Here is a 27,744-nt window from a genome sequence, read left to right as displayed (position 1 = left end):
TTATTTCAAACATTTTTAATCTGCCTTTATCCAAGGCAGCTTACAAATTTCCATACACAATAAAATTTCAAAATAAAAGACATACATCAAATGGAGGAAAATACAGGATTACAATAGTCTTATCTGCATAGCCACGATATGACTACATTCAAACTGTTCTTAAGTACCATCGTTCTTCAATTTAATGAACCATTGCCCTGTAAAAACTAACTAAGCCACTGTTATATATTCATTTTTTTAAAAAAGCTTGAACGAACAGGTAGGTTTTGAGCAACTTTCTAAATTGCAGGAGGTTTCTACAAAGACGTAAGTTCCTGACAGCGCATTCCACAATGACTATGGATGACAGAAATTTGCATACAGTGGAGGCAGATCAATCGCATGCAAATTTATTGTGGATATCCAAGAAACCTGACTGGCAATGGGTGGCTCCAGGGCCATCCATGATCTATGCTAGAGAGCTGCACGGGGCCGACGGGAATCCCGCAGGTTCCCCCTTCGGGTCACAGGGATCCCGTGGGGACGCCCCCTAGGGTCGCGGGGATCCCGTGGGGACGCCTCCTAGGGTTGCGGGGATCCTGTGGGGTTGAAGCGACTCGAGCCGCGAGGCTCGTCTTCTTTCTCTTACCTGCTCTGCCGCAGCACACAGCCGACCTGAAGTCTTTACCGACGTCAGCGCTGATATCGGGGAAGACTTCCGGTCGGCTGTGTGCTGCAGCAGAGCAGGTAGGAGAAAGAATGCAGAGGAAGTATAGCCCGTTGTCACTCTCAATACGTCCTCTTTTTTGTAGAGTCACATGGTAACCCTAGTTCATGCAGTTCCACTCATAAGAGGCTGTGACTCATTGTGCCCTCCTAAACCATCCATTCCTAGGCATAAGATGCACTGAGCTCAGCAACCTATCATGGACACTGGCCTATCTAGGTAAAAAAAAAAAATACCTAGCAGATCCCCAACAGTAAATTAGATGTATCATACATAACTCACTGCCAGGGATGAGCAATAGTTTTTTTTAAATACAAAATGTTCATGCAAAGTGTGACAAAAAATAAAAAATAGTAGCCTTTTGTGAAAAGGAGGAAAAAGCCTCAGAACCTTGTCCATAGCAGTGTTTCTTTACTCTCAGCCTAGATAGGGTAGATAACTCATAGGTTTAAAAAATCCCAAACCCTATCTTTTTTATTGTGTATAAACAATTTTCAAAAGATATGTTTACTTAAACGAATCCACAAGGAGAACTGGGGGAGGTGCAGGGGTAAGATGGAATAGGTCATATAGAAATGTATATTGAAGGAATGGTAGAAATATGTATGTAAATATCATAATTTATTATAATTTGATTAATTACTTCAATACAATGTTAATAGAAGGGGGAAGGGGGAGGGGAGTGGGGGGAGTAAGGGGGGTTGATATGGGTCATAGGGAAATACATTTTGGAGGAATGATAGAAATACGTATGAAAATATAATTGTGAATTCAGTAGCATAATTAAACCAAATAACTACTCCTGAAGTTTATAGGGAAGGGCGGGGGACGGAGGGGATTCCTCGTGGGGACGGAGGGGATTCTTCGCGGGGACGGGTGGGGAAGGAGGGATTCCTCACGGGGACGGGTGGGATTCCTCATGGGGACGGGTGGGATTTTGTCGGGGACGGGTGGGATTTCTGTCCCCGCGCAACTCTCTAATCTATGCAAGCTAAACAATAAAGCAACAACAATGGAGACCAGCACCTCTGCTCAGAAAGAGCAGGATACAGTGGAAGAGAGCAAAACAAGCCTGGTCTTCTGAACCCATTTTAATGGCAACCAATAGTGCAGTACATATAAAGCAACTGATCAATCATAAAAACATCCTGGATTTGACACGCAACGTGTTTCGGCTTAACCGCCTACATCAGGAGTCCCTGATAATAACAAAACAAATGTACAAGCCAATTTGAAAGGACAAGAAAATTGAAGAAGCGAATGATGCTGTGGATTTAGAAGACCAGCCTTGTTCTGCTTTCTTCCATTGTATCCAGCTAAACGATAAAGCAAGTTTTATTAAACCCTAAAATTATAGAATGCTATAAGTTACGCAGATATCTATGTGATTTATTTAAAATATTTATATCCTGCATATACAAAACTCTATGGGCCTGTTTTACAAAGCCGCGTGGCAACAGCCCCCGAAGCCCTTTAAATCTCTATGAGCTTCGGGGCCATTACTGCGCAGCTTTATAAAACAGACCCTATATGGGTTATAGAAAAAAAAACACACATAAAATAAGTAAACAAACGCACCCTAATGTTAAAATACTAAACACACCACACTCAAACTTTCTCAACAAACACAGCCTTATATGCTAAAAAATCCTAAATAATAATCAAATTCTTCAAAACATATAAATAAAAACAACAGTAATGTCCAAAACCCATCACAGATTTTTAAAGAAAGCTTTCTGGAAGAGGTAACCCTTCAAACATTTACGGGGAGGAAAAAAAGTATTTAGGCACGAGTGCGTAATATATGCACTTATATACCCAGTTACACTAATATCCTGTAAAGGAAAGGAGATGCCTAAATATAGACATACTGTTTTAGTATTAACCCTTCCTCTTCCTCCCCTCCCCCCTGTGTGTTCACATACTCTGACCAATGCTTTTTCTAGGCATAACAAGTGTGTGAGAATTTTATTTTTACTCCCTAGAGGGCCTTGTTTTGCAGCAATTAAAATTTCAGGCAAGCAACTCCCTGCTGCTGTATTAAAAGTTCAGAAGCAATTAGCTGCTGATCAGCAGAAACAGTGGGAGATGAGAGAAAACTTAAAAAAAAAAAACCCACAACAATTTATAGAATCGGTATACATCAAAGAACTATTATTAGAACAATTTACTGTTCACAAGTTATTAAATATAATGTGCCAAAAGGCATTTCAGCAAAGCCATAATGTCATGTACTATTCAGAAAAAAAGTGCAGTTTTTGCTCATTTTTAACATGGAAGAAGCGTGCCTTAGTTACTCAGTGCTGTGTATACTTGAGGAAGGCGGTAAATAAGGTGGATGTGAACAGTTTTGGTACTATTAAATTCATCTTGTTTCTTGAGTCCTCCTACTTTAAGAACATAAGTTGCCTCTGCTGGGTCAGACCAGAGGTCCATCGCGCCCAGCAGCCCGCACCCGCAGCAGCCCATCAGGCCCATGACCTGTACGGTGATCTTTGTCTGAATCCTTAAATTCCCCTTGGTCTCTATCTGTACTCTCTCTATATCCCATCTCTACCTCTATCTGTATCCCTCAATCCCCCTATCTTTCAGGAATTTATCCAATCCTTCTTTAAAACCCCGTAGTGTACTCTGTCCTATCACAACCTCCGGCAGCGCATTCCAGGTGTCCACCACCCTCTGAGTGAAAAAGAACTTCCTAGCATTGGTTCTAAACCTGTCCCCTTTCAGCTTCTCCGAGTGCCCCCTTGTACTTGTGGTTCCCAATAGTCTGAAGAATCTGTCCCTGTCTACTTTCTCGATGCCTTTCATGATCTTGAAAGTCACTATCATGTCTCCTCTGAGTCTCCGCTTTTCCAGGGAGAAGAGCCCCAGCCTTTCTAACCTGCCTGCGTATGGAAGGTTTTCCATACCTTTTATCATTTTCGTCGCTCTTCTCTGGACCCTCTCAAGCATCGCCATGTCCTTCTTGAGGTACGGCGACCAATACTGGACACAGTACTCCAGGTGCGGGCGCACCATCGCCCGATACAGCAGCATGATGACTTCCTTCGTCTTGGTTGTGATACCCTTCTTAATAATACCCAACATTCTGTTTGCTTTCTTTGAGGCTGCTGCACATTGTGCCGTTGATTTCATTGTTGTATCCACTAGCACACCCAAGTCCTTTTCAAGGTTGCTTTCCCCTAGAAGTGGATGCAGTTTTTCAAATTGGAAATAAGAAGTTTTGATGTTTGCAGCTCATAAACTAGTCTTTATAAGGATGGCAGGAGAATATATTTTGGGGTGAAAGTTTTGTCTTTATTTGCAGAAAAAAAAAGAAATTAAGATCTTCAACAGAGTGGAGGCTCCTGACAGTTTGCAGCTCACAAAGTAATCTTTATAAGGATGGTGGAGAATATATTTTGGGGTGAAAGTTTTGTTTTGATTTGCAGAAAGAAAAGAAATTAAGATCTTCAACAGAGTGGAGGCTCCCGACAGTCCTGCAGATGGTCTATATTTAAGAAAACTCTAGGGGTGGTCAGTTACTCAGCTAAGTTTCAGCAGTAAAAGATAAAGCAGAGCTTGATGCATCTGGGGTGCAGACATTTGAGGGAGCAGTAAGCAATGGAAGGTAAAATAGATTGAGAGAGATGGACCTTGGTTTGCAGGTAAAGGAGCGTGAAGATATGATTTCAAGGTGGAAAGGACATGGGAGTATCACTAGTTTGCTAATTTAGGTAGACATCCCACAGCTAATTTTGTTAAAGAATGTGGAAAGGAATTTCAGCAAAGACAATTTAATGCATGGAAATACACTTATCTATTATAATCAGCCTGTCCAGTTTTGCTGTTTAGATTATTACAAAGCTGACATTGGAGGGGGGGAGGGTGCTGGATGTAAATTGAGGATTTGTAGGCTCAGGTGCAAATGAAGATAAAAACATTCCTGAGGAAGGAGAGAGCTTTCAGGTGATCAGATTGGCTAGAAGCCAAGGTACATTCTTTCAATCTGGACAGGCATAGCTGGACAGAATTAGACTGCTCAGCTGATGTTTATCTGGTACCATCTATTATCTTACTGACTTACTCCATAGCAAGGAATCAGTTTGCATCAATTCCCATTCCTGGTGCTCGTCAAACTCTCTGTGAACTTCTGCTCCCAGTCAGGGAACGAGCTAATATCCCTGCTGTACCAAAGAATCTAAAACTTCAGACACTGGCTTTGCAAATACTTCCGGTGTGGCAGTATATTTATGACACATACGAGGGATCTTCATAAAGTTTCCACACTTTGATTTGTTTAAACACTATTTATTAAGTTTCAAGTTTTATTTTAATTTGACAAATTGTTTTATTTAGATTTACTAAGCGAAATACAACATTAATAAAAAATATAAGCATATATTTAGACATACCATTTAAAATTTAAAATAATGGGTTAGACAAACAGACTTACAGACTAATCAATAGACAAGGTAAAAAGGGACAGAACTACAATTCAATGCTTTAAAGTATAGAAGAGAACCATAGATGGAAAGAACATTAGGGAGGGAAAAGTGGAAACCTGGAAGGAAACTAATATAAAATTTGAACATAATTTAAAGATTACCGTATTTTCACGCATATAACGTGCGCGTTATACGCGTTTTTACCTACCGCGCATACCCCTCGCGCGTTATATGCGTGAGCGCGGTATACAAAAGTTTTTAAACATAGTTCCCACCCCGCCCGACGCCCGATTCACCCCCCCAGCAGGACCGCTCGCACCCCCACCCCGAACGACCGCTCGCACGCGCTCCCACCCGCACCCGCATCCACGATCGGAGCAAGAGGGAGCCCAAGCCCTCTTGCCCGGCCGACTCCCCGACGTCCGATACATCCCCCCCCCGGCAGGACCACTCGCACCACCACCCCGAACGACCGCTCGCACGCGCTCCCACCCGCACCCGTATCCACGATCGGAGCAAGAGGGAGCCCAAGCCCTCTTGCCCGGCCGACTCCCCGACGTCCGATACATCCCCCCCCCCGGCAGGACCACTCGCACCCCCACCCCGAAGGACCGCCGACTTCCCGACAATATCGGGCCAGAAGGGAGCCCAAACCCTCCTGGCCACGGCGACCCCCTAACCCCACCCCGCACTACATTACGGGCAGGAGGGATCCCAGGCCCTCCTGCCCTCGACGCAAACCCCCCCCCCCCCCCAACGACCGCCCCCCCCAAGAACCTCCGACCGCCCCCCCAGCCGACCCGCGACCCCCCTGGCCGACCCCCCACCCCCCTTCCCCGTACCTTTGGTAGTTGGCCGGACAGACGGGAGCCAAACCCGCCTGTCCGGCAGGCAGCCAACGAAGGAATGAGGCCGGATTGGCCCATCCGTCCTAAAGCTCCACCTACTGGTGGGGCCTAAGGCGCGTGGGCCAAGCAGAATAGGCCCTGGAGCCTTAGGTCCCACCTGGGGGCGCGGCCTGAGTCACATGGGCCCAACCCGACCATGTGCCTCAGGCCGCGCCCCCAGGTGGGACCTAAGGCTCCAGGGCCTATTCTGATTGGCCCACGCGCCTTAGGCCCCACCAGTAGGCGGAGCTTTAGGACGGATGGGCCAATCCGGCCTCATTCCTTCGTTGGCTGCCTGCCGGACAGGCGGGTTTGGCTCCCGTCTGTCCGGCCAACTACCAAAGGTACGGGGAAGGGGGGTGGGGGGGTCGGCCAGGGGGGGTCGCGGGTCGGCTGGGGGGGCGGTCGGAGGTTCTTGGGGGGGGCGGTCGTTGGGGGGGGAGGGGGGTTTGCGTCGAGGGCAGGAGGGCCTGGGATCCCTCCTGCCCGTAATGTAGTGCGGGGTGGGGTTAGGGGGTCGCCGTGGCCAGGAGGGTTTGAGCTCCCTTCTGGCCCAACTACACAAAGGTACGGGGAAGGTGGGTGGGGGTGTCGTGGGGGTCGGCCAGGGGGGTCGCGGGTCGGCTGGGGGACGGGCGGAGGTTCTTGGGGGGGGGCGGTCGTTGGGGGGAGGGGGTTTGCATCGAGGGCAGGAGGGCCTGGGATCCCTCCTGCCCGTAATGTAGTGCGAGGTGGGGTTAGGGGGTCGCCGTGGCCAGGAGGGTTTGGGCTCCCTCCTGGCCCGATATTGTTGGGGAGTCGGCGGTCCTTCGGGGTGGGGGTGCGAGTGGTCCTGCCGGGGGGGGGGGATGTATCGGACGTCGGGGGGGGGCATCAGGCTTTCAGGATGGGGACAGACCTTCAAGGGGGGACAGGACTTCAAGGGGGGACAGTGAACGGAAAGTCAGGGGGGTGAACGGAGAGTCGGGACAGCGCACGGAAAGTCAGGGCAGTGCACGGAAGTCAGGGGGGGTGAACGGAGAGTCGGGACAGCGCACGGAAAGTCAGGGCAGTGCACGGAAGTCAGGGGGGGGTGAACGGAGAGTCGGGACAGCGCACGGAAAGTCAGGGCGGAAGTCAGGGGGGGTGAATGGAGAGTCGGGACAGCGCACGGAAAGTCAGGGCAGTGCACGGAAGTCAGGGGGGGGTGAACGGAGAGTCAGGGCGGGCGAAAGGAGCGTCGGGCATCATGCGCGGTATACCAGTGAGCGCGGTATACAAAAGTTTTTGTACATATCATCGTGATTTCTGCGCGTTATACCCGTGTGCGCGTTTTACACGGGTGCGCGTTATTTGCGTGAAAATACGGTAAAAGCATCTTTAAAAGGATTAGATGTTTTCCTGGAGGAAAAGGGGATTGAAGGGTATAGATAGAGGATTAATATGCAGGTCCTGGACCTGATGGGCCGCCACATGAGCGGGTTGGTGGGCATGATGGACCTCTGGTCTGACCCAGCAGAGGCACTGCTTATGTCTTACGCTCTGACGCTCATAAGAATTCTATGAGCGTCATAGCTGCATTGGAGCACCACAGCTTAGTAAAAGAGGGTGGGGGAGGGTTAGTGTCCTCTCTCCAGTTATTAAGATAACACAGAAACATGACGGCAGATAAAGGCCAAATGGCCCATCTAGTCTGCCCATCCGTAGTAACCATTATCTCTCTCTGAGCAGATAAGTTTGATGATTTTATGACCGCTTGCCAAGTGAGTCCACTACTGTTAACCTTTCATGCCAAATTCTGCATTCCAAAAAGGGCTATGCCTAAAATATTTTCCCCTGAAGTACTTACTCTTTTCTATCTATATATTTATGTATAAACAGTAATAGGAAGCTTCCAGTTGTCTGTCACCCAACACAAGTGTGTATGCATACTTACTTACCATGCATGCAGACACCGCAATGGATTTTGGCTTCAAGAATGTTTGGTCAAAGTGAAAAGCATGGGTGGCCCCACTGGAACAGCCATCCATAGAGGGAGGTATTTGGTATATTGGTCTTAGACTCAAAGTTTCTACTCTGTACACAAAATAATGGACTAATCAGGTGTTAACAATTGGTAATTGGTGTTAATTGGCAGTCATTAGGCATTAAGTGAGGATCTGCCCTAAGCCCTATTTTATAATGTGCACCTAAATTTTATGGCACAAAACTTCATGGGAGGGGCACGGGCATTACCAGAATTTAAGCAAATTGTTACAGAGCAATTCTGTTTATGCTCCTAACTACCATTAGTTTATATGAAAGTTGTTAAGCAACACCGAGGAAGAAACGTAGGAGAAATTGCTCTGAAAAAGAAAAAAAATCAAGCAAAAATAGCATAAAAATGTTGTAAAATGGCATTTCTATAAAAAGACAAAGTTGAGCATTGTGAAAAATATGAATCTGTGTGTACTGCCTTTTCAGAACAGAAACAACTTACTTGTTAAATCGTTAAATTTATTTATTCATTTTTCTATACTGTTCTCTCAGGGGAGCTCAGAACGGTTTACATGAGCTTATTCAGGTACTCAAGATTTTTTTCCCTGTCTGTTCCGGGGGGCTCACAATCTATATAATGTACCTTGGGCAATGGGGGGGGATTAAGTGCCTTGCCCAGGGTCACAAGGAGCAGCATGAGTTTGAATCAACAACCTCAGGGTGCTGAGGCTGTAGCTTTAATCACGGCGCCACACTCTCCCCGTTTAATGCACTTCCACTAGCAACTATTTCTTGGCAATGCTTCTCTATCCCATGCTGGAAATCAAGAGGGCCCCTTAGTCTTTCCATCCATATTTTCCCCTATCTCGGCCTCCTCTCAATGTAGTAACATGTATTTGGAGATGGACACATTTATCCTTTGGCAGATCTAAATGCTTGTGTCCAAAGTTAGATGTACGATACAAGCTGAACTAGTATTCTGCAAAGGCCATTTCACAGAGCGCCCTTTGTAGAATACTATCTTAGAACAGATCATCCCAGCTACCATTGACTAAATCCCCCCCCCCTCCCAACATGCCTTGCTTTCAGAAACGGGAAAAACGTTCTGGATCCAAGATGCAGTAGGAAGTGTGGTGGGTTTCCTGGAATAGAAAAGCTGCTCCTTCAGTACTCTGAAAGAGGTTTCACACCAATAGTTCCAATGGGATTTAACCTTGAGGTCATTTAAGGCTGCCAGCTGGATCCAGATTGCTAGGCCAGGGTTGATCCAGTCTTGGGTTTATCCTGTTGCATGCAAGGACTTATAGTTCTGATTTCACCATTGTATTCCCTATGAAAAGCAAGGCAATTCCCAGCAAGGACTGGATCAACCCTATCCTGCAAATCTGGAACCAGTTGGCAACTTTAAGGTAGTGGCATCTTTTTTAACACAGCACCTATTGGTGGGCATTCCGCTCTCTCTTTTATTGCAGATCATGGTTAATGTGGAAGCACTTTAGTAAATCCTGTGATGATCTGTGTTAAATGCTTCACCTACCACAGAGAGCCGGAGCCAGGTCAGGTTTTCAGGATATGCACAATGAATATGTATGAGATGGATTTGCATGCACTGCCTCCTTGAGATGCAAGTCTATCTCATGCATATTTATTGTGGATATCCTGAAAACCTGACCTGGCTCTGGCTCTGGCTCTCGAGGACTGGAATTGCCTACCCCTTACCTACCACATGCTAAGTGCTTAACTACCAAATGCTTTTCATGGCGCCTACTCCACCCATGCCATACCACCGACACAAAAAAAAAACACTTAACAGTTTGCCACATGCTAGCCACAAAAATACTGCAAAGCTCCTTAATGTGGTTATGGGCTAGCAATTATCACATGGTAAAATGTACGTCAGGTACTTACTTATAGTTAGTAAAATGGCCATTTAGTGTTGGACTCAGACTCTTTATTGATAAGTAATGACTTAAAAAAAACAAAACTGGACAAAGCAGTTTGCCACTCTGACCATTTGGTTAAATTTTGCATTGCTGTGTACCGGTAATACTAAGAATTCCCCTGACTGCCTAATTCATTTCTACTTCTTCTGAAGTACCACAATAAGATGTATATTGCTATCTTATTTACATTTTGTTTCTTTCTCTTTTAGGGGCTACATAGAGATGGCTCTATGGATCTGGTCACTTAACATTTTGAGTCTATTCTGGGGGTGTCTGGCAGAGAAATTCACTTCCAAGTCATTCAGATCAGAGCTGAACCATCTGACTATTGACACGGAAACGGACACTGTGTACTTGGGAGCAGTTAATGAACTGTATCAGCTCACGGCAGACCTGCAGCTCAAGTTTAATGGCACCACAGGTCCAAAACTAGATAACAAAATGTGTACACCCCCAATCGACATGAAACAGTGTCCAAATTCAAAGAAGACAGACAATTATAACAAATTGCTTGTACTAGACAAGTTGAACAGTAGGATTGTTGTGTGTGGGAGTATCTTCAAGGGAATCTGTGCGTTGAGAGACTTGAACAATATCTCAAATGAAATCTTCTATGACGATGGCAGTGGTGAGAAGTCCTTTGTTGCTAGTAATGACGAGAAAGTAGCTACTGTAGGTCTGGTCACCACCATGCCCGAGTTAGGTTCACAGGCTCTTTTTGTCGGGAAAGGCAATGGACAGCATGACAATGGGATAATTATCAGCACTCGGCTACTTGATCGACGGGAAGGCAAAGATGTGTTTGAAACTTATACGGATAGTTCAGCTTTTAAGTATGTGTCTGTGTCTACAAGCATTCAGCAGTTTGTCAAAACGTTTGAAGATGGTGGATTTATCTATTTCATCTCTAGTCGACTGGATAAGACCAACAATAAGAATCGAACCCTAATCGCACGTCTATGTAAGAAGGACCTCTATTATTATTCCTATATTGAGATGGACTTGGAGTGCAAAAACCAGGAAAATGCGTACAATATCTGCCAGTCTGTCTACGTTACCAATCCTGGGGGAAACCTGGCCCAAAACATGTCGGATTCAGGGCAGTATGGGGACGTTGGAGCTCATGACAAAGTGCTTTTTGCTGTGTTTCACAATGGCACTAAGGACCAGGGCTCAGCTTTGTGTATGTTCTCCCTGCAACAAATTAATGAGAAACTGGAAGAAAACCGGGAGACATGTTACAGCACCCAAGGCAACAAACAGATAGATGGGAAGAACATCTTCTATAAGCCTTATGGTGGCGACATCACCTGTGAAATAAAGGTAATAGAATCAAGAACGTTCATTCTATGTAACCAATATGTTGATCTTTTGGAGGGGGTGGCTGATTTTGTTAGGATAAACTCTGTTATATCTGCGGAAAAGGGCTTTAATAAAATTGTGACCATTTATGTGCATAAAGGTACATGCGATGACATGAAGGTGCTTATTCTCCGCATCTTGCTTATAGGCATGTTTGTAGTTTGGAAGATTAAAAAAAAAACCTCAAAACAAGGGAACAGACAAAAAGGTTTTATGGACTCTTTAAAAACTCCTAGGTGTTACACTATCTCTCTCTTTTACTAAGGTGCGCTAATCGATTTAGTGCGCGCTAACGCGTCCATTGTGTTCTAGGGACGTGTTAGCATTTAGCACGCGCTAAATTGATTAGCGCAACTTAGTAAAAGAGCGGGGTATGTTGGTCGACATAGCCAAGTTTACACTTATTCGCTTACCCAAAAATTAATGGTTGTAGATGCAAGACTTTTTTTGGACAGGACCCTAGCGTTTCAAGCAGGTAAACAGCAGTCTTGGCTAGGTAAATGCATTTGTCAACCTATGTCGTCTTACTGCTTTTTTCGGAAAGCAATTAAGACGACGCTGTTTGATAAATTCATCTCCTAACACAGGTCATCATTGCTAAAAATTGTATTTTAAATAAATGTTTGTATTTTGTATCCTTTTATGAAACACTTTGGGCTCCTTTTACAAAGGCGCGCTGGGGCCTTAACGCGCGGAATAGAGCGCGCTAAACTGCTTTGTGCGCTAGACGCTACCGCCTCCTTTTAAGCAGGCGGTAGATTTTCGGCTAGCGCACGCTAATCTGGTGCGTGCGTTAAAAACGCTAGTGCACCTTTGTATTTCTATATCATTTCTGTATTTCGCTGATTGTCCAGCTTTCTTTGGTGTAAGCCGCCTAGAAATCTTTTTGGTTATGGCGGTATAGAAGAATAAAGTTATGTTATGTTAGATGGCTGCATCAGGGGCAATGAAAAACCAGTTGATGTGAGACTTCGGGTTCCACCAAAACTGATTAAAACAGTTCTCAGCCTTGATTTGTTTGGGGTAAGAGTTAGACTCCCTGTTAATCTTCTTTCTTGAATATTATAGACCGTCTGCCTTGTTCTCTAAGCTCATGTTTGGGCAGAATGCTGGTGGAATCGAAAATGAATCATGTACATTTTCACCTTCTGAACAGGTGCAAATGAACATGTGACTAAAATGCAGACATTTGAGGTTATTTTATCGTATCCAGTAAAGGAAAGTAGGTGCATACTTTCCGTGATAGAATGCTAGCATAACCAGCTAAAATTGGCACCTTTAATTCAGGTGCACACACTTAAGCCAACTAGAGATCTTGTGTAAATGTTTGAGTCTCTATGGCATAACTAGGTGCCCTGCCTATGTTCTGATGAGACGTCATGCATGTGTACTAGAGGTCTGCACGGGAACGGGGATTGCGGGAATCCCGCGGGTCCCACAGGAATCCCCCTTAATCCACAGGACTCCAATGGGGACCCCCCTCTGGTCCACGGGACTCCCACGGGGACCCCCCTCTGGCCAACAGGACTCCCAAGGGGATGGAAGGCTTTGGAAGCAGGGTTCATCCATATAATATAATGGACACGTCAGCCTTAGTAAAAGAGGGGGTTTATAAGTTAATTACCTGAACAGAAAACAAAAAAAGGGTTCCACCAAAGAGATTCCACAAGGAAAACAGCAGCACAAACACAAAAGAAACTGTGGAATTGATGATACTGTCAGAAGTAATTGTTGCTTTTTATGGGGACGGGCGGGGATGGAGGTAATTCCTTGTGGGGACGGAGAGGATCCTGACGGGGACGGGTGGGGATGGGTGGGATTTCTGTCCCCGCCCAACTCTCTAATGTGTACACTCGCCTTCAAACGAAGTGCCGTTGCAATTAGGCACCTTCTTATAGAATACACTTAGATTTTTGGCATTAATGCACATATCTGCACTCATACACACGCATGCTGGTGTTCTGATCGTTTATGCATGCATATGGCACACCCACTTTTTAGAAATTACCCCCCTCCCAGTTGCTTATGTTGTCTTTAAAAACAGCTCCAAGACTTTGCCTTTCAACCTAGATGATTTATTAAACGTTATCCTCTGTATGCGGAGCTTGGTTTTTTTTCATTATTATTACACAGTAATGCAGTAAATTATGGCAGATAGGCCTGACATGGTCCATCCACTCTGCCCAACAGAGTGGATGCATCCGCCACTCTGTGTGGGCCATAGCTACCCAAGCTTAAACTGATTGCCAAGTCTCCACCATGCCAGCCACATATAGGGAGCCAAACATGGTGGGGTCTTGATTATATATATCAATATATATATTATATATATCAATATATATATATATATAATATATAAATATTTCTGACAGTATTCAAGTTACTTGTCAAGAAGTCTTCCCCTCCCCCCCCCCCCCCAAATTGCACAGCATCCTCACGCACTGCACATGTTAATAAAGAGATCTACAACACTGGAGTTGCTGAATCTTCCCCAGTCACATTATTGTATGGTTTTAACTGGAGGGAGGGGGTGCTCTATAATTTGTTTTAAAATGAAATGTTTATTTTGAATTTCTAATATGAACTAGCGGGGATTCTGCGGAAAAGTTAAATATTTCTCATAGATGAGCGTTTATTATAACGAGATGTGTTGTCAACTTTGAACTTGAGGTTCTTTTCATGCAGACTTCTTGAGATAAGACAGAGAAATATTTATTGCATCCTGATGGAAAATATAAAGCGCCAACCAATGCTTGGTGGTGATCGTCACCCCGCCCTGCAAGGGCTTACTGCTTAGAGAGATTGAGACATGATTTCACTGTTAATAAGTACACAAGCATTGCTATACTGGGACATAGTGAAAGTCTATCCAGCCCAGTAGCCTGTTTCTAACAGCGGCCAGCCTAGTTGAGTCCCCAAATGTGGCTACTTAACACCAGGGATAAGCAGTGGGTACCTTTTTGGGGGGAGGTTAAAGATGGTTTGAAACCCAAATCAAGCCTGATATCACTGTGCAAGATTGCAGTATCTTTAGAGCTAAGTTTGTTTTTTTCAGGGGGACATGGAGGGGAATTTTTATTTTTCAAGACTCTGAGCTTAACAGTTCCTAGTTGTGTCTGAAAAATGTGAAAATCCTTATACTAGAGAATGGCATGAGGACAAAGTTTATCCCTGTCCTTTTCCCCATAGATTCTGTCTGTCTCCATCCTATGGGCTCTGTCTTCTTTTGCATGAGCCTGGAGCATATGATTTTATGTTTAAATCTTTTTTCTTAAAGTATAAAATAGAACCTTCCATTTCAATCTGGTTTGGGTGTAGAAGAGAACATAAATTGTGTAGTGAATGAACAGGAAAATAAGTGTCTATTAAATGTTGGACATGCTCCTTGATGCCAGCAACGATGGACGAATCTGTTGCAGTAACAGTAAGATGCTTAAGCAGCTCGGCACATGATGGAAGCACATTGCAGATGGCAGGAGTCTGATCATCAGACAAGATTTTTTTGCCACATCAAAGGCAGACACAAATGATGCCATTTAACAGTATGTAGCTCATTTAAACCCAAAAGCATCTTCTGCAGCTTTTTTTAAATCATTGAATTCAGTGGCCAATTGTCTAAGATATGTTAGGTTTTTACATGATATTAGTCTCAAATTTAGAGAATGGCACGGGGACAAAGTTTGTCAACACTCCTACCTGAAATCGGCAGGAAGGATGCCCACTCCCTCCTGCCTGAGAAACCCCCAACAACCCACCCCGACACCCCTGATACTCTAGCTGGACACCCCGAACCCCCTGACATTCTACCCTGATACCCCACCCCGACACCTCCTACCCCACCTGGATACCATGACTCCCCCCCAAAACCTTCAAAACGGCAGGCCTTCCCGGTGCATCCTAGGATGCACTGGAGAGGGGCCTAAAGTTCTGATTGGCTCAGATGGACCAGATGGGAGGGGCCAATCAGAGTCTTAGGCCCCTCCCCGTAGAAATAAAACATAAAGGAAATAAGGTGGAACCTTTTTTATTGAACAATGCATTTTTATTAACTTTCAAAAAAAATAAATGGATTGTTAATTTAATTTAAAAAAAAGTATCACCTTATTTCCTTTGTTTTGCTTTGCTTTATTCCTAAATATTACCTTTAAAAGTGGACCAACACGGTACCACAGTAGAGCATGAAATAGCTAAATTTAGTCAAAATCTTTATTGTTATATCAAAAAGGTACACCAAGAACATACATACTGAACATGACAGTAACAATATATCTACCAAATAGAATCACATAACAATGTTGAAAACCCCTCTAGTAATTATACCCCATTCCTTCCCTCAATTAGAAAGAAAAAAAAATCTGAGACACCTGGACTCTTAAGGTGATCCATCAACCAAAGTATCAAAAATCTCACCCATCCAGAGACCTTCCCTCCCCCTTCCATATGGAACCAAATATAAAGAGCAGTAATGTTTATAATTATAAGTATATTGTATTACAAATTCCACTATAATCTTGTCCTAACCCCTCCCCACCCAAACAACTCTTCTTAAAATGTAAGATAGGAACAATAAAATAACTGAGTCAACAATGACTCAGAGGACACGTTCTTGAGCAAGGCAACGTCTCATTTGCTATTCAATGCCATATCCATTCCCTCCCATCCCTTAACACATTGAGTCAGTGGTCAAAGGCATAATGCTATGAGCAGTCACTGATAAGCAAAGTTCCCTGAGAGGAAACTAAACAAAAATCCCCCAAATCCCCCAGCATGGAACTCTTAACCAAAGAGAGATCCCAATTCTCAACCCCTAAAGCTGCAATGCATTCAATACTGAACTACAGGCCCTAGGGTTCAAAGTCTGCCAAAAAAATCATCATTCGTTTAAAAGTAAGGGATGTAGCACTATAGATGGCTATATTTAAACATTTTCTCATTGAGTTTTCCCTTCTTTCTGCCTCACACATATCCAGGCATTTTCAGAATGGGTTCTGGACGGTCTAGCTCACCTTTCATTGTCAGTTGGTGTTGGATGATTTTGTGGCAATGCTGTTTGTAGAAATCACGTGTTTAGGCCCTGAATTCTTATTTTCAACTTTTCTATTTGTTTCAAGGAGCCAAACACATCTAAAGCCTTTCCTTGTGGCTCTGATCACTTGCCGTATCCATTGGAAAGCACAGACGGTGTGGTTGCAGAGCCCTTGTTGCAGCGTGAAGTAAATATATTTACAGCGGTGGCGGTAGCACTGGAGAATCAATATGCCGTTGCATTTCTGGGGACATCAGATGGCACAATTGTTAAGGTAATAGCAGTGTTCTGTCCTGGCTGTGCTCTTTGTGCAGGAAAAAAAAAAAAAAAGATCCAACATGGTCTTTGACAGTGACAACAAAGGTTTAAGCAAGGCTAAAACAAGGAAGTTGCCTTACTGCGTCGGACCAAAGGTACATTTAACCCACTATCCTGTTTTTAACAATAATCAATCTAGGTTACAAGTACCTTGTAGAGTCCTAAAAAGTAGAGGTCTGAATAGCAAGTGTACCAGAAATGGGTACAGAACCAACCTCAAGTGAGTGCTAGGGTACAATCGGTCACCTATTCCCCACGGGGCCATCCACTTTTGGCTCAGACCTATCCGAAATTGTGCTAAGAAAACAGCAAAGTAGATGGTCTGAGATATCCAAGATGGAAGATGCCCAAAAGCAGAGATTATTGCAGTGTGTTTCAAATTGTGTGCTGTGGCACAGTGGTGTGCCCCAAAAGAGATTCCAGGTGTGCCACGAGAGATTCCAGAATTTTACTTTATTTTGAAAAATTCCCTTCATAAGTATACACTAGAATAGATGACATGTACGTTGCATACACAAGAGTCTGTAAATGTTATGAGTGTGTGCGTAAGGATAGAACCGCCCAGACAAGCATCATTCTTTGACCTGATTGGTCCTTGAAAACTAACTGCAAATAATGTTTTATTTTTTAAATGTGAGGCTTTGTTACCGTTTGGATTTTTTATCTTTGTGAACTTGGGGATTTTCAGCTCTGACAGAAATTAAATTGAAAAAAAGAGAATGACTGCAAATGAAATGATGAAATGTGTGTTTAATTGTCAAATCTGAACTCAAAAACGGTTCATAGACAATGGCGCGAAAGACAAAGGCGCGCCTAGACAATTGAGCACAGCGCGGAGGCGCGTGCCGCTCAAAATTACTGTTTTTAGGGGCTCCGACGGGGGGGTTTTGTTGGGGAACCCCCCCTTTACATAATAGACATCGCGCCGACATTATGGGGGGTTTGGGGGGTTGTAACCCTCCACATTTTACTGTAAACTTAACTTTTTCCCTAAAAATAGGGAAAAAGTGAAGTTTTCAGTAAAATGTGGGGGGTTACAACCCCCCACATTGCCCCCACAACACGGCGCGATGTCTATTAAGTAAAGTGGGGGGGTTCCCCCACACACACCCCCGTCTGAGCCCTAAAAACAGTAATTTTGAGCAGCGCACGCCTCCGTGCTGCGCTCAATTGTCTGGGCGCGCCTTTGTCCCGGCGCGCTTTTGACCTGACACCCTCAAAAACAAGCTCATCCATCACGTTGATTAGCAATTCTATTCTATCTACTTTAGTTTCACCGTTGTTACAATTATCCGTACATAGCTTAAAGAACTTTAAATAAATAACTCTCGAATTTAATTTTTTGTTGGTTTTGCAATTTTATCATTTCAATTGTAATGTGCTGCAAAAAACATTGCTTTGTTTAGCGTGCTGGAGCTAAAAACGTTTGAGAGACACTGCCTTATTGAGACTCGGAAAACAGTAATTAAAAAAAAACTCGGTTAACAGTAACTAAAAAATATACTTTAAAAAGTAACAATCAGAAAATAGTAATATGACTAGTTTCCAAAGTGTTTGGCAAATAAAAGTTTTTAAAGATTTACAAAAAAGTTGAAAAGGACTAGGACCCCTTAAAATAAGAGGAAGTTCGTTCCATAGTTGAGAAGGGCAACAGTATTTTATATGTGGGAGCTTTTTTTTTTATTTAATATATTTATTGTGAGTTGCAATACAGACTGTACAACCAGCCAACAATACAAACATAAGCATTATCAATAAGATACAAAGAGAAAACAGCAAAAACCAATACAGAACTGAAATTTAGATCCCCTTTGCAATCTACATTTTCTTTTTTTTTTCTTTTTTTTACTTTATTTAGTTTTTAATGCTAACAAAAAGTGCAATACAATTTATTTACAAATAATAGTAATCAATCAAGCACTTATAATCAATCAGTATCTATACAAAAGATAAAAATCCCCACTCACACTCAATCCATTCGCCCTTCCACAAGCACTCTATCCATCATACACTATTGGGCAATATTTTATATGTGGGAGCTTTTAAAATAAACAATGAAGCCTATTTCTCAATAAGGTCTGCTTTTTGTGCATCTTCCATCCAAAATACTTACTTATATACATATATATATACTACTACTTTATTCAGTTTTTACTTAACATTGATAATTTTTAAAAGTGTAATGTGGAATTGGAATAAGAAGATATGTGATTAGTGCAATATGTTTTCTGGGTAGGGAGCCAGAATTTTTAAGTGTTGTATTGTAAATGTATGCTGAAGTGTCTAAGAATACTGTGAATGTAAGTTTGTAAGTCGCTTATTATTAAATGGATTATAAATATTTTAAATAAATAAAATTATGGCACCCTTGTTTAGGCTGCTGGGGATCCCCAAGTTCCTCCAGCAGCCTAGACTGCTCCCATACTTGCTGTAGCTGGCTACAATTTCCTCCTTTTGAATGGTAAGGGTGCATGTGCAAAGATAGAATACAAAGCACTAGGAACAGATCTTTGGGATTGATTTGCATTCTTTATGGGCTATTGCTACGCTGGCTAACCCCTCTCCCACTCATGCTCGGTTTTTGTGCATGTATAGAAGGAAGGAAAACCGGTTTGGCACTGGTCCATAGAGAGTGCTGCCAGCTGTGCTGCCGGAGCAGGATCTCTTCAGCTGCTGGGGCTCAGATATTGAAAACGAATTTGGTCTAAATGGGGAAGGAAGCTAAATAGTGTTTGCCCACCCACTTTGGGCTGAGACCCACCCAAACAGGCATGTCAGGCTAGGCCAGTGGTCTCAAACTCACGGCCTGGGGGCCACATGCGGCCCACCAGGTACTATTTTGAGGCCCTCGGTATGTTTATCATAATCACAAAAGTAAAATAAAACAGTTTCTTGATCATATGTCTCTTTAGCTATAAATGACAATATTATTATTAAGACTTAGCCAAAAGGAAAGATTTATAAACTATAAAGAGTTTTACCTCATGTAAAATTGTCATTTCTTTAATAAGACATTAACTATTTTTTTCTGAGGCCCTCCAAGTACCTAGAAATCCAAAATGTGGCCCTGCAAAGGATTTGCGTTTGAGACCACTGGGCTAGGCCCTTCTACTCCCGCAAGTATCTCACTAACCTGAATTCTGCAGAAGTACATTTCTGAGGCAATTCTGTAACACACCACCTTGATTGAACTAAACATTTTATAGCCCACTACATCTACAGTTCTGAGTGGGTTACATAACAACATTCATATAGGTGCCAAAATGAGTACGTTTAGGGCTCCTTTTATCAAGCTGCGCTAGCGGTTTAACGCGCATAATACCGCGCGCTAAACCACCGACTGTGCTAGCCGCTAACACCTCCCTTGAGCAGGCGGTAGTTTTTAGGCCAGCGCGGGGGTTAACGCATGATGAAAAGTCACGCGCATTAACCCCGCTCGCACAACTTGATAAAAGGAGCCCTTAGTGCCAGTTTTATAATGGCACTTACGTGTGCCTAAACCATCAGTTGCATATAGATGTGCTGCTATTGGGTGAGCCTGGGCCCACCTGTGGCTACGTCACTGATAGCATGCATCCCATTTATGCACATCACTTATAGAAAACTATGCACCCTTGCAGCATTTAGATCTATGTCTGGTTAGGGTTACCAGATTTTACTTTAGTTAAATCTGGACCCCTAGACCCGCCCCCCAGGCCCGCCAAGTTCAACCCATCCCCACCCCGTTATGCCCCAGTCCCGCCCCCCCGCAATCCTACCCAGTCCCACCCTCCGCTGCCTGCTCTCATCAGACAGGAGGATATCCATGCATGCGCAAATGCAACGCAATTATGTCACATGCGGCATGCGCGGAATCCCTCCTGCCCGATGTGATTTCAAGGAAGCTTTTCAAAACCTGGACAAAGTGCTGGGTTTTGACAAGCCGTCCGGACCCCTGGACATGTCCTTGGAAATCCTGATAGCTGGTAACCCTATAGCTGGTGTAACGACATGCACCTAAATATAAGACTTGCTGACACTAGTATTCTAAGTTGGAATCTAGGCACTCAGAACCTGTTATAGAATAGGCCCTCACCATGAGACATCGAAATACTTAAAAGGAAGCTCGCGCTTCTAGAATTGCCACAATAGAGAACATCCACATTATATCTTTAGCACATATAATATAACTAGACAGGTTTTTATTTAAATATACTGTATTTTTATTAAATAACACAAATCTTAACACTATATTATACATTAAACATAAATGAATCCATATTCCACTTCCAGTTACTAAAATCTGTATTATCCCACAATACAGCCCTTTCTACGCTAAATTGCACTGGTTGCCATTTGGGGCCAGAGTGTTCTTCAAGTTTGGGTGCATATTTTATAAGGCGCTTTTTGGTCTATTGCCTTCCTACTTGGCTCCTTACCTGAAATTGTCTTCTTCAGCAAAAGATATCAGAAATTCAGGTATTTTTGTCTTTCCTGCCCCAAGGACCAGCCGTTATAAAACTTTTCTAGACAGGACATTGGAGTATCAGGCCGGGAAGTTGAATTCCTGCTTACTCCCGCTGATCGCTCAAACTTATTTTTATTTTACATTTAGAAAATCATTAAAAACGTATTTATTTGATAAACTAGAATGATGATTTTAATTGTGATGTTTTATTATTTTTTCCTTGACTTTTTAATCTTTTTAAATTGTGTTTGAATTAGAGTTGATCAGTTTTTAGAAGAATTTGCTGCAGGCTGTTTAATATACTATGCATCTTTTTCATTAGATTTTAGGATTTTAAATTGAATATTAGCCACTGCTGTATTGATTGTTATGATGTATTATTATTGTGGAACTGTAGAATTTTCGCTGAACTGCTCATTTTTATTTTTGTTGTGAACCGCCCAGAACTGTTGGTGGGGCGGTATATAAGAAAATAAATAGATGTAAATTTTCAAAAGAGCATTTGCATGCTACTTGGGCTCATTCTGGATGCTTAGAATAGAAGAAGTGCTTTTTTGGACATTTCACCAACATGTCATTTTATAAAATCAGGCCCCCAAAGTGTCAAGTAAATGCTGATCAGCATGTGGATGTGGAGGCATATTAAATACCTCTGATTGCCTCGGGTTTCCTGTTGATACTATTAAATAAGGTTTTCTTGATATAACATTATCAACACTGCTCTCTCTTTCCTGACCAGGTGTTCTTGTCAACCAGTCCATATCAATATGATACCATTGTCTTGGAAAACAACAACCCTGTGAAGATTGAGCTTGCCTTTGATGCCAAACAAGAAAACTTGTATGCTATGATTATGAATCAGGTATAGTGTTCTTTTTTACTTTGATACTAGCCCTTAATGCTTATTATTCTGCCTGACTCTTGAGAAAGGGCTGCCTTATCTAATTTCGAACCTTTTCAATTTTATTCGCCAAAAAAGCAAACAAGATGCTAGAAATTATTTTAAAAAGGGATGGTTCACAAGACTATAAATGTTACAATGCCTCTGTATCGCTCCATGGTGCGACCTCACCTGGAATATTGCAATCAGTTCTGGTCACCTTATCTCAAGAAAGATATAGCGGCGCTAGAAAAGGTTCAAAAAAGAGCGACCAAGATGATAAAGGGGATGGAACTCCTATTGTATGAGGAAAGACTAAACAGGTTAAGGCTCTTCAGCTTGGAAGAGAGATGGCTGAGGGGAGATATGATTGAAGTCTACAAAATCCTGAGTGGAGTAGAATGGGTGGATCGATTTTTAACTCTGTCAAAAATTACAAAGACTACGGGACACTCGATGAAATTACAGAGAAGGAGGAAATATTTTTTCACTCAGAGAATAGTTAAGCTCTGGAACTTGTTGCCAGAGGTTGTGGTAAGAGTGGATAGAGTAGCTGGTTTTAAGAAAGGTTTGGACAATTTCCTGGAGAAAAAGTCCATAGTCTGTTATTGAAAAAGACATGGGGGAAGCTACTGGTAGCATGGAATGTTGCTACTCTTTGAGTTTTTGCTAGGTCTGGATTGGCCACCCTGAGAATGGGCTACTCAGATTGATGGACCATTGGTCTGACCCAGTAAGGCCTTCAGCACTCTCTCTCTTTCAGAAGAAACAGCTCTGGTACAAGTATCCCTTAGAGCCCGACCAAACCTGGGATCTTCAATTTCTGTCTGAACTGAATCTGCAACAAAAATTGGCTGCTTAGTTTCAGTAGTAAACGAAACTGTAAACGAAACTGCCTCCCACACCTGATGATAAAGCCCCTCTCCTGTGTCCAACCCCCAGCAGTGGATCCCTCTCTCTGCACCCCATCCCTACCAACCAACTGTAGACCTTCCCCAGACCAACCATAGGAAACTCTGATAGTCTATTCTGAGACTGCTGTGGGATGTCCTGGCAGCCATTTTGAGGGTTCTAATTGTAAAATGTGTGCCAGTATCTTCTATGGCATTCAGCAGCCATTGTATTGGAGCAGCAGTATGGGGCAGGAATGAGTGGTTTTTGTTCCTGCTCCCAAAGAGACGACTAGATTACCAGGACTTAGGCTCTGGGAGGGCCTAAAGGTAATGGCAAGGGGAAGGTGAGTTTAGGGTTTCAGTCAAAAATGCACAGTGCGTAAACCAAAACCGAAATTCAGTTGTCCTCTAGTATCCCTCTCCTCCCTTGTACCATTTCACCCTCTGTCAAGTATCAAAATTCCTTCCTTACCTCCTCCTCCTCTGCCCAGCAGAATCCCCTCACTTCAGCCCTATCCCTCTACCCAGAAGCATCTTCCTCCCCTCCCTTACCACCTTATATATAGTTGGTAGAGTTTATTCATGGTTTCGCTGTATCATCTTTCATTACAATTACAAATAATTTAGAATCAATATATTCAACTGAGAAAAGACTATGAGGAGAGGAGAGGAAGAACATGTAATCAGTCACATGACAGCAAGGTTTCAAGAAGAGAAACCAAATCCTTATATAATTGGGACTTCTGATTCTGGCTGTTACATAAGAATTGCCGCTGCTGGGTCAGACCAGTGGTCCATCGTGCCCAGCAGTCCACTCCCGTGGCGGCCCTTAGGTCAAAAACCAGTGCCCTGAGATTAGCCTTATCTGCGTACGTTCAGCAGGAACTTGTCTAACTTTGTCTTGAATCCCTGGAGGGTGTTTCCTCTATAACAGCCTCCGGAAGAGCTTTCCAGTTTTCTGCCACTCTCTGGATGAAGAAGAACTTTCTTACGTGTGTACGGAATCTATCCCCTTTTAACTTTAGAGAGTGCCCTCTTGTTCTCTCTACCTTGGAGAGGGTGAACAACCTGTCTTTATCTACTAAGTCTATTCACTTCATTATCTTGAATGTTTCAATCATGTCCCCTCTGTCTCCTCTTTTCAAGGTAGAAGAGGCCCAGTTTCTCTAATCTCTCACTGTACGGCAACTCCTCCAGACCCTTAACCATTTTAGTCGCTGTTCTCTGGACCTTTTCAAATAGTACTGTGTCCTTCTTCATGTACGGCGACCAGTGCTGGATGCAGTATTCCAGGTGAGGGTGTACCATGGCCCGGTACAGCGGCATGATAACCTTCTCCGATCTGTTCGTGATCCCCTTCTTAATCATTCCTAGCATTCTGTTCGCCCTTTTTGCTGCCGCAGCACATTGCTTGGACGGCTTAATTGACTTGTCGACCATTATTTCCCTGGGGGGGGGGGGAGGTGTCTCTCCTAGTACCGCACCGGACATCCTGTATTCATGTATAAGATTTTTGTTACCGACATGCATCACTTTACACTTATCCACATTAAATCTCATTTGCCATGTCGCAGCCCATTTCCCGAGCGTGTTTATGTCACGTTGCAGGTCTTCGCAATCCTTCTTTGTCTTCACTACTCTGGATAAACACTAATAAAACACCCTTGATGGAAAAAAAAATTGAAACAAGTGTTACTGGATAAACACCAGAAAATGCCACTTCCTCCTGTCACACCCTCCCCTGGCTTGGCTTGTATCCTCCACTCAATTCTTAAGCCTTTCATGTGCCAACGACTCCTGTATGGTGTAAATGTACACGTGTGATTTCTCTGAATAAAGTACCCAACAATAGTACCTGTGGCATGAAAACACTGATTGGATTATTTTGTACTCTCAAAGGATCCTAATTGACAGGAAAATAAAATCTTATTTTATTATTTATAAAAACCTAGGAATAAAAGCCTTAAATGTAACCCTGCAAGGAAATTAAAGAGAAGAAGATAGGAAAAGGCAAAAGAGTTGGGTTGCATTGTTCCACATCCCCCTATAGACCTCGAAGGAGAAAACTGTTTGCAATCCCTTTCTGAAATTCAGAGTGGAAGGATTCAAACTGAAGGGAGCCTGGCAGAGTATTTCAGAAAGGATGGCACGGGAAAAAGGAAAGCACTGTGGTGGTTTGATTCTTAATGGAAATGTGAGCAGGGCTGATGTTCTAAATGCTGGAGCCCAGTGCACAAATTTGGGAAGGAGGCCCAAAGCACATTGGCAGGATGAATTTTTAGCTTTAAGTTGGCTTGGGGGTTCAGAATAGTTTTATAACAATTAAATAGGTCCTAATGGAAGAGAAATTAATCAAATTCAACAATATACCTCTTCCGATTCATGTTATTCACAAAACAAAATTCATGAAAAACACTTTCGGTCAGAGACTGTGCTTTGTCAAAGGGAAAGCCTCAGATCCCCACATGCCACCTGAGTGAATCTTGTGGCGGTGCTAGAAAGGGACGTCACTTCATAGACTGGAAAACCCCCAAAGAATTAATCTTCATTGATGTAATGCATTAAAGAAGAATTAACTGACTTTGACTTAATAAAGAACCGAAGTAACTTATCTGGTTCAATTGTGCTGCTGGTTCACGCTGCTGTAATGTAGTTGTGGTTAATATCTTCCTTGCCGACGAGGCACGCCACCGTTTCGCTGCATTGGCTGTGTCAGAGCAGGAAGTCCCGAAAAAGAACCAGTTTAAGATTATAACTGCAGCAATTTACCGAAAATATCCTGTTTCTGTACATACTGATCCGACGCACACACTCCGCGCTCATACCACAGGTGCGACGGTTGTAGAACAGAGACGCTCGGTTTAAAGGCAGCATCTGCCGTCCTCGCTGACGTGGCAAAAATGACATATTCACTTAACAGCTGACTGACTCACTATAATGAAGTTCAAACTTATACATGGTGTTAAAAACATTAGAAAAAAAAAACATCAGTGCACTAAAAAATAAACCTCAGCGCATCAAAAAAATGAGCCATTCGCATGTTTCCCTGTTTGTATTCTCAATACCACTCTGAACACACAAACATAAGTTCTGATGTACTATTCTCCTGGATCAGCTGAGGTTGTTGGAATAAGGTGGTTAGCTAAATAGGAAGAAAGACCTGTGAAAAAGGCTTTGTGTGTGAGCAAGAGGGCTTCGGTGAACTCGATACCCGCCGAGCCATTGCTTTCCTTAGACACAGTTCACAAGACGTGAGAAAAATGTAATGATATGGCTTCTAAGTGAAAGGCAAAAGTTCTCTGTTAAAGTACAGTCAAACCTCGGTTTGCGAGTAACCCGGTTTGCGAGTGTTTTGCAAGACGAGCAAAACATTCTCGCAAAACGTGTCTCCCAAACCGAGTGTTGACTTGATTTGCGAGCACCCCCCGATAACCGCCATCGCTCCCCCCCCCCCGCTCGCAAAGGGCCCCCTCCCGCTCGAATCGGCACCCCCCCCACCCCCGAGAACAGGAACCCCCCACCCGACCAACTTTAACTCAACCCCCCTTTGGCACCGGCACGCAGCCCACAAGTGCCGGTGCCGCTTGAAGATCTTCTTCCCAGTCTCTGCCAGCTTTGAGCATGTATCTGCGCATGCTCAAGCCCTTCTAATTCTCCCTCTCGCCGAGAATCTCGGCGAGAGGGAGAATTAGAAGGGCTTGAGCATGCGCAGATGCATGCTCAAAGCCGGCAGAGACTGGGAAGAAGATCTTCAAGTGGCACAGGCTCTTGTGGGCTGCGTGCCGGTGCCAAAGGGGGGGGTGAGTTAAAGTTGGTCGGGCGGGGGGTTCCTGTTCTCGCGGGGGGGGGGTGCCGATTCGAGCGGGGGGGGGGCCTTTGCGAGCGGGGAGGAGCGGTTCTCGTGCCGGTGCCAGACCGGGGGGGGGGTGAGTTAAAATTGGTCGAGCGGGGGATGCCTGTTCTCACAGGGGGTGCCGGATCACATGGGGGGGGGGGAGCTGCGCCCTGGCCTCGGGGGGAACGTATCAAAGCGAGTTTCCATTATTTCCTATGAGGAAACTAGCTTTGATAAACGAGCATTTTGGATTACGAGCATGCTCCTGGAACGGATTATGCTCGTAATCCAAGGTACCACTGTATTGGCTGTTGTGATACAGCTGCTTTCAGGAACAATTTGGGAAAAAAAATTCTTGAGGTAAGAGAGAAAGTAATAAATTAAAATGGAATTCAGACTGTTAAGTGTTGGAAAGATATGTACACTTGGTGAAGGAATGCTCTCCTCCAGCTGGAATATTGTCTTCATCGTGCATATTTTATGAAGAACCGTAGCTTCTATTCTTTCTCACACATGCATGAATCACTCATTCTGATTGACTGTTCTAAGGTGTTTGCCCTAGGAAAGGGCCATTTATGGGCAAATAATTTCAATTGCATACCAGGAGTTTTTCAGAAGAAAAAAAAAATATTCCCACACATTATCTTTCTGTATTCACTATAGAATTTCTGGTTTTGTTTGCAATAAATAAATCTTCCAAAATTCTATTAGTTTAAAAGGCACTCGGTGCTATGTATGAAGAGCTCTTGAATGCCCCTACAATAGAACAGCCGAACTTACAAAAATGCAAGGGTCAAGCCATTCTGCTGCTCGAATGAAAAGCTGTTGACATTCTTCTAGTTCTGATTTTTCATAATAGTGATTAATCCTAAGCACGCCAAATCATCTGAGCAACAGATACTTGTCCAGAGTTCCAGTGGGTAGGTTTTCATAATATGGAAATGAATTGGCTTAAAAAAAAAAAAACCAAAAACACTCATACAAAATTGAACTTTAGAACCTCGGTTAGTGAAAAAATAAAACAAAGTTTTGGAAATGTTTTAGGGAGAAAGGGTGAAAAC

The 27,744-nt window shown here is 43.4% G+C and overlaps 1 protein-coding gene across 3 annotated transcripts in view; it reads left to right on the top strand.

The window, feature by feature from the left end:
• Positions 1–27,744, top strand: part of PLXNB2 (plexin B2) — a 621,264-nt gene that overhangs the window by 416,965 nt on the left and 176,555 nt on the right. For 2 of the 3 annotated variants that reach the window (XM_033959733.1, XM_033959732.1), the window contains 3 exons: positions 10,132–11,245; positions 16,396–16,584; positions 21,815–21,937. In XM_033959733.1, the coding sequence (XP_033815624.1) occupies positions 10,145–11,245; positions 16,396–16,584; positions 21,815–21,937 (1,413 nt within the window). In that variant the 5' untranslated portion in view covers positions 10,132–10,144. Of the gene's footprint in view, positions 1–8,531; positions 8,566–10,131; positions 11,246–16,395; positions 16,585–21,814; positions 21,938–27,744 lie in introns of those variants that run through there. The other variant, XM_033959731.1, reaches the window with a different exon arrangement.

The sequence above is a fragment of the Geotrypetes seraphini genome, chromosome 9, assembly GCF_902459505.1.
Source record: "Geotrypetes seraphini chromosome 9, aGeoSer1.1, whole genome shotgun sequence".
Lineage (NCBI taxonomy): Eukaryota > Metazoa > Chordata > Amphibia > Gymnophiona > Dermophiidae > Geotrypetes > Geotrypetes seraphini.
The sequence above is the reverse complement of the archived record's forward strand: the minus strand, read 5'-3'. Positions and strand labels throughout refer to the sequence as shown.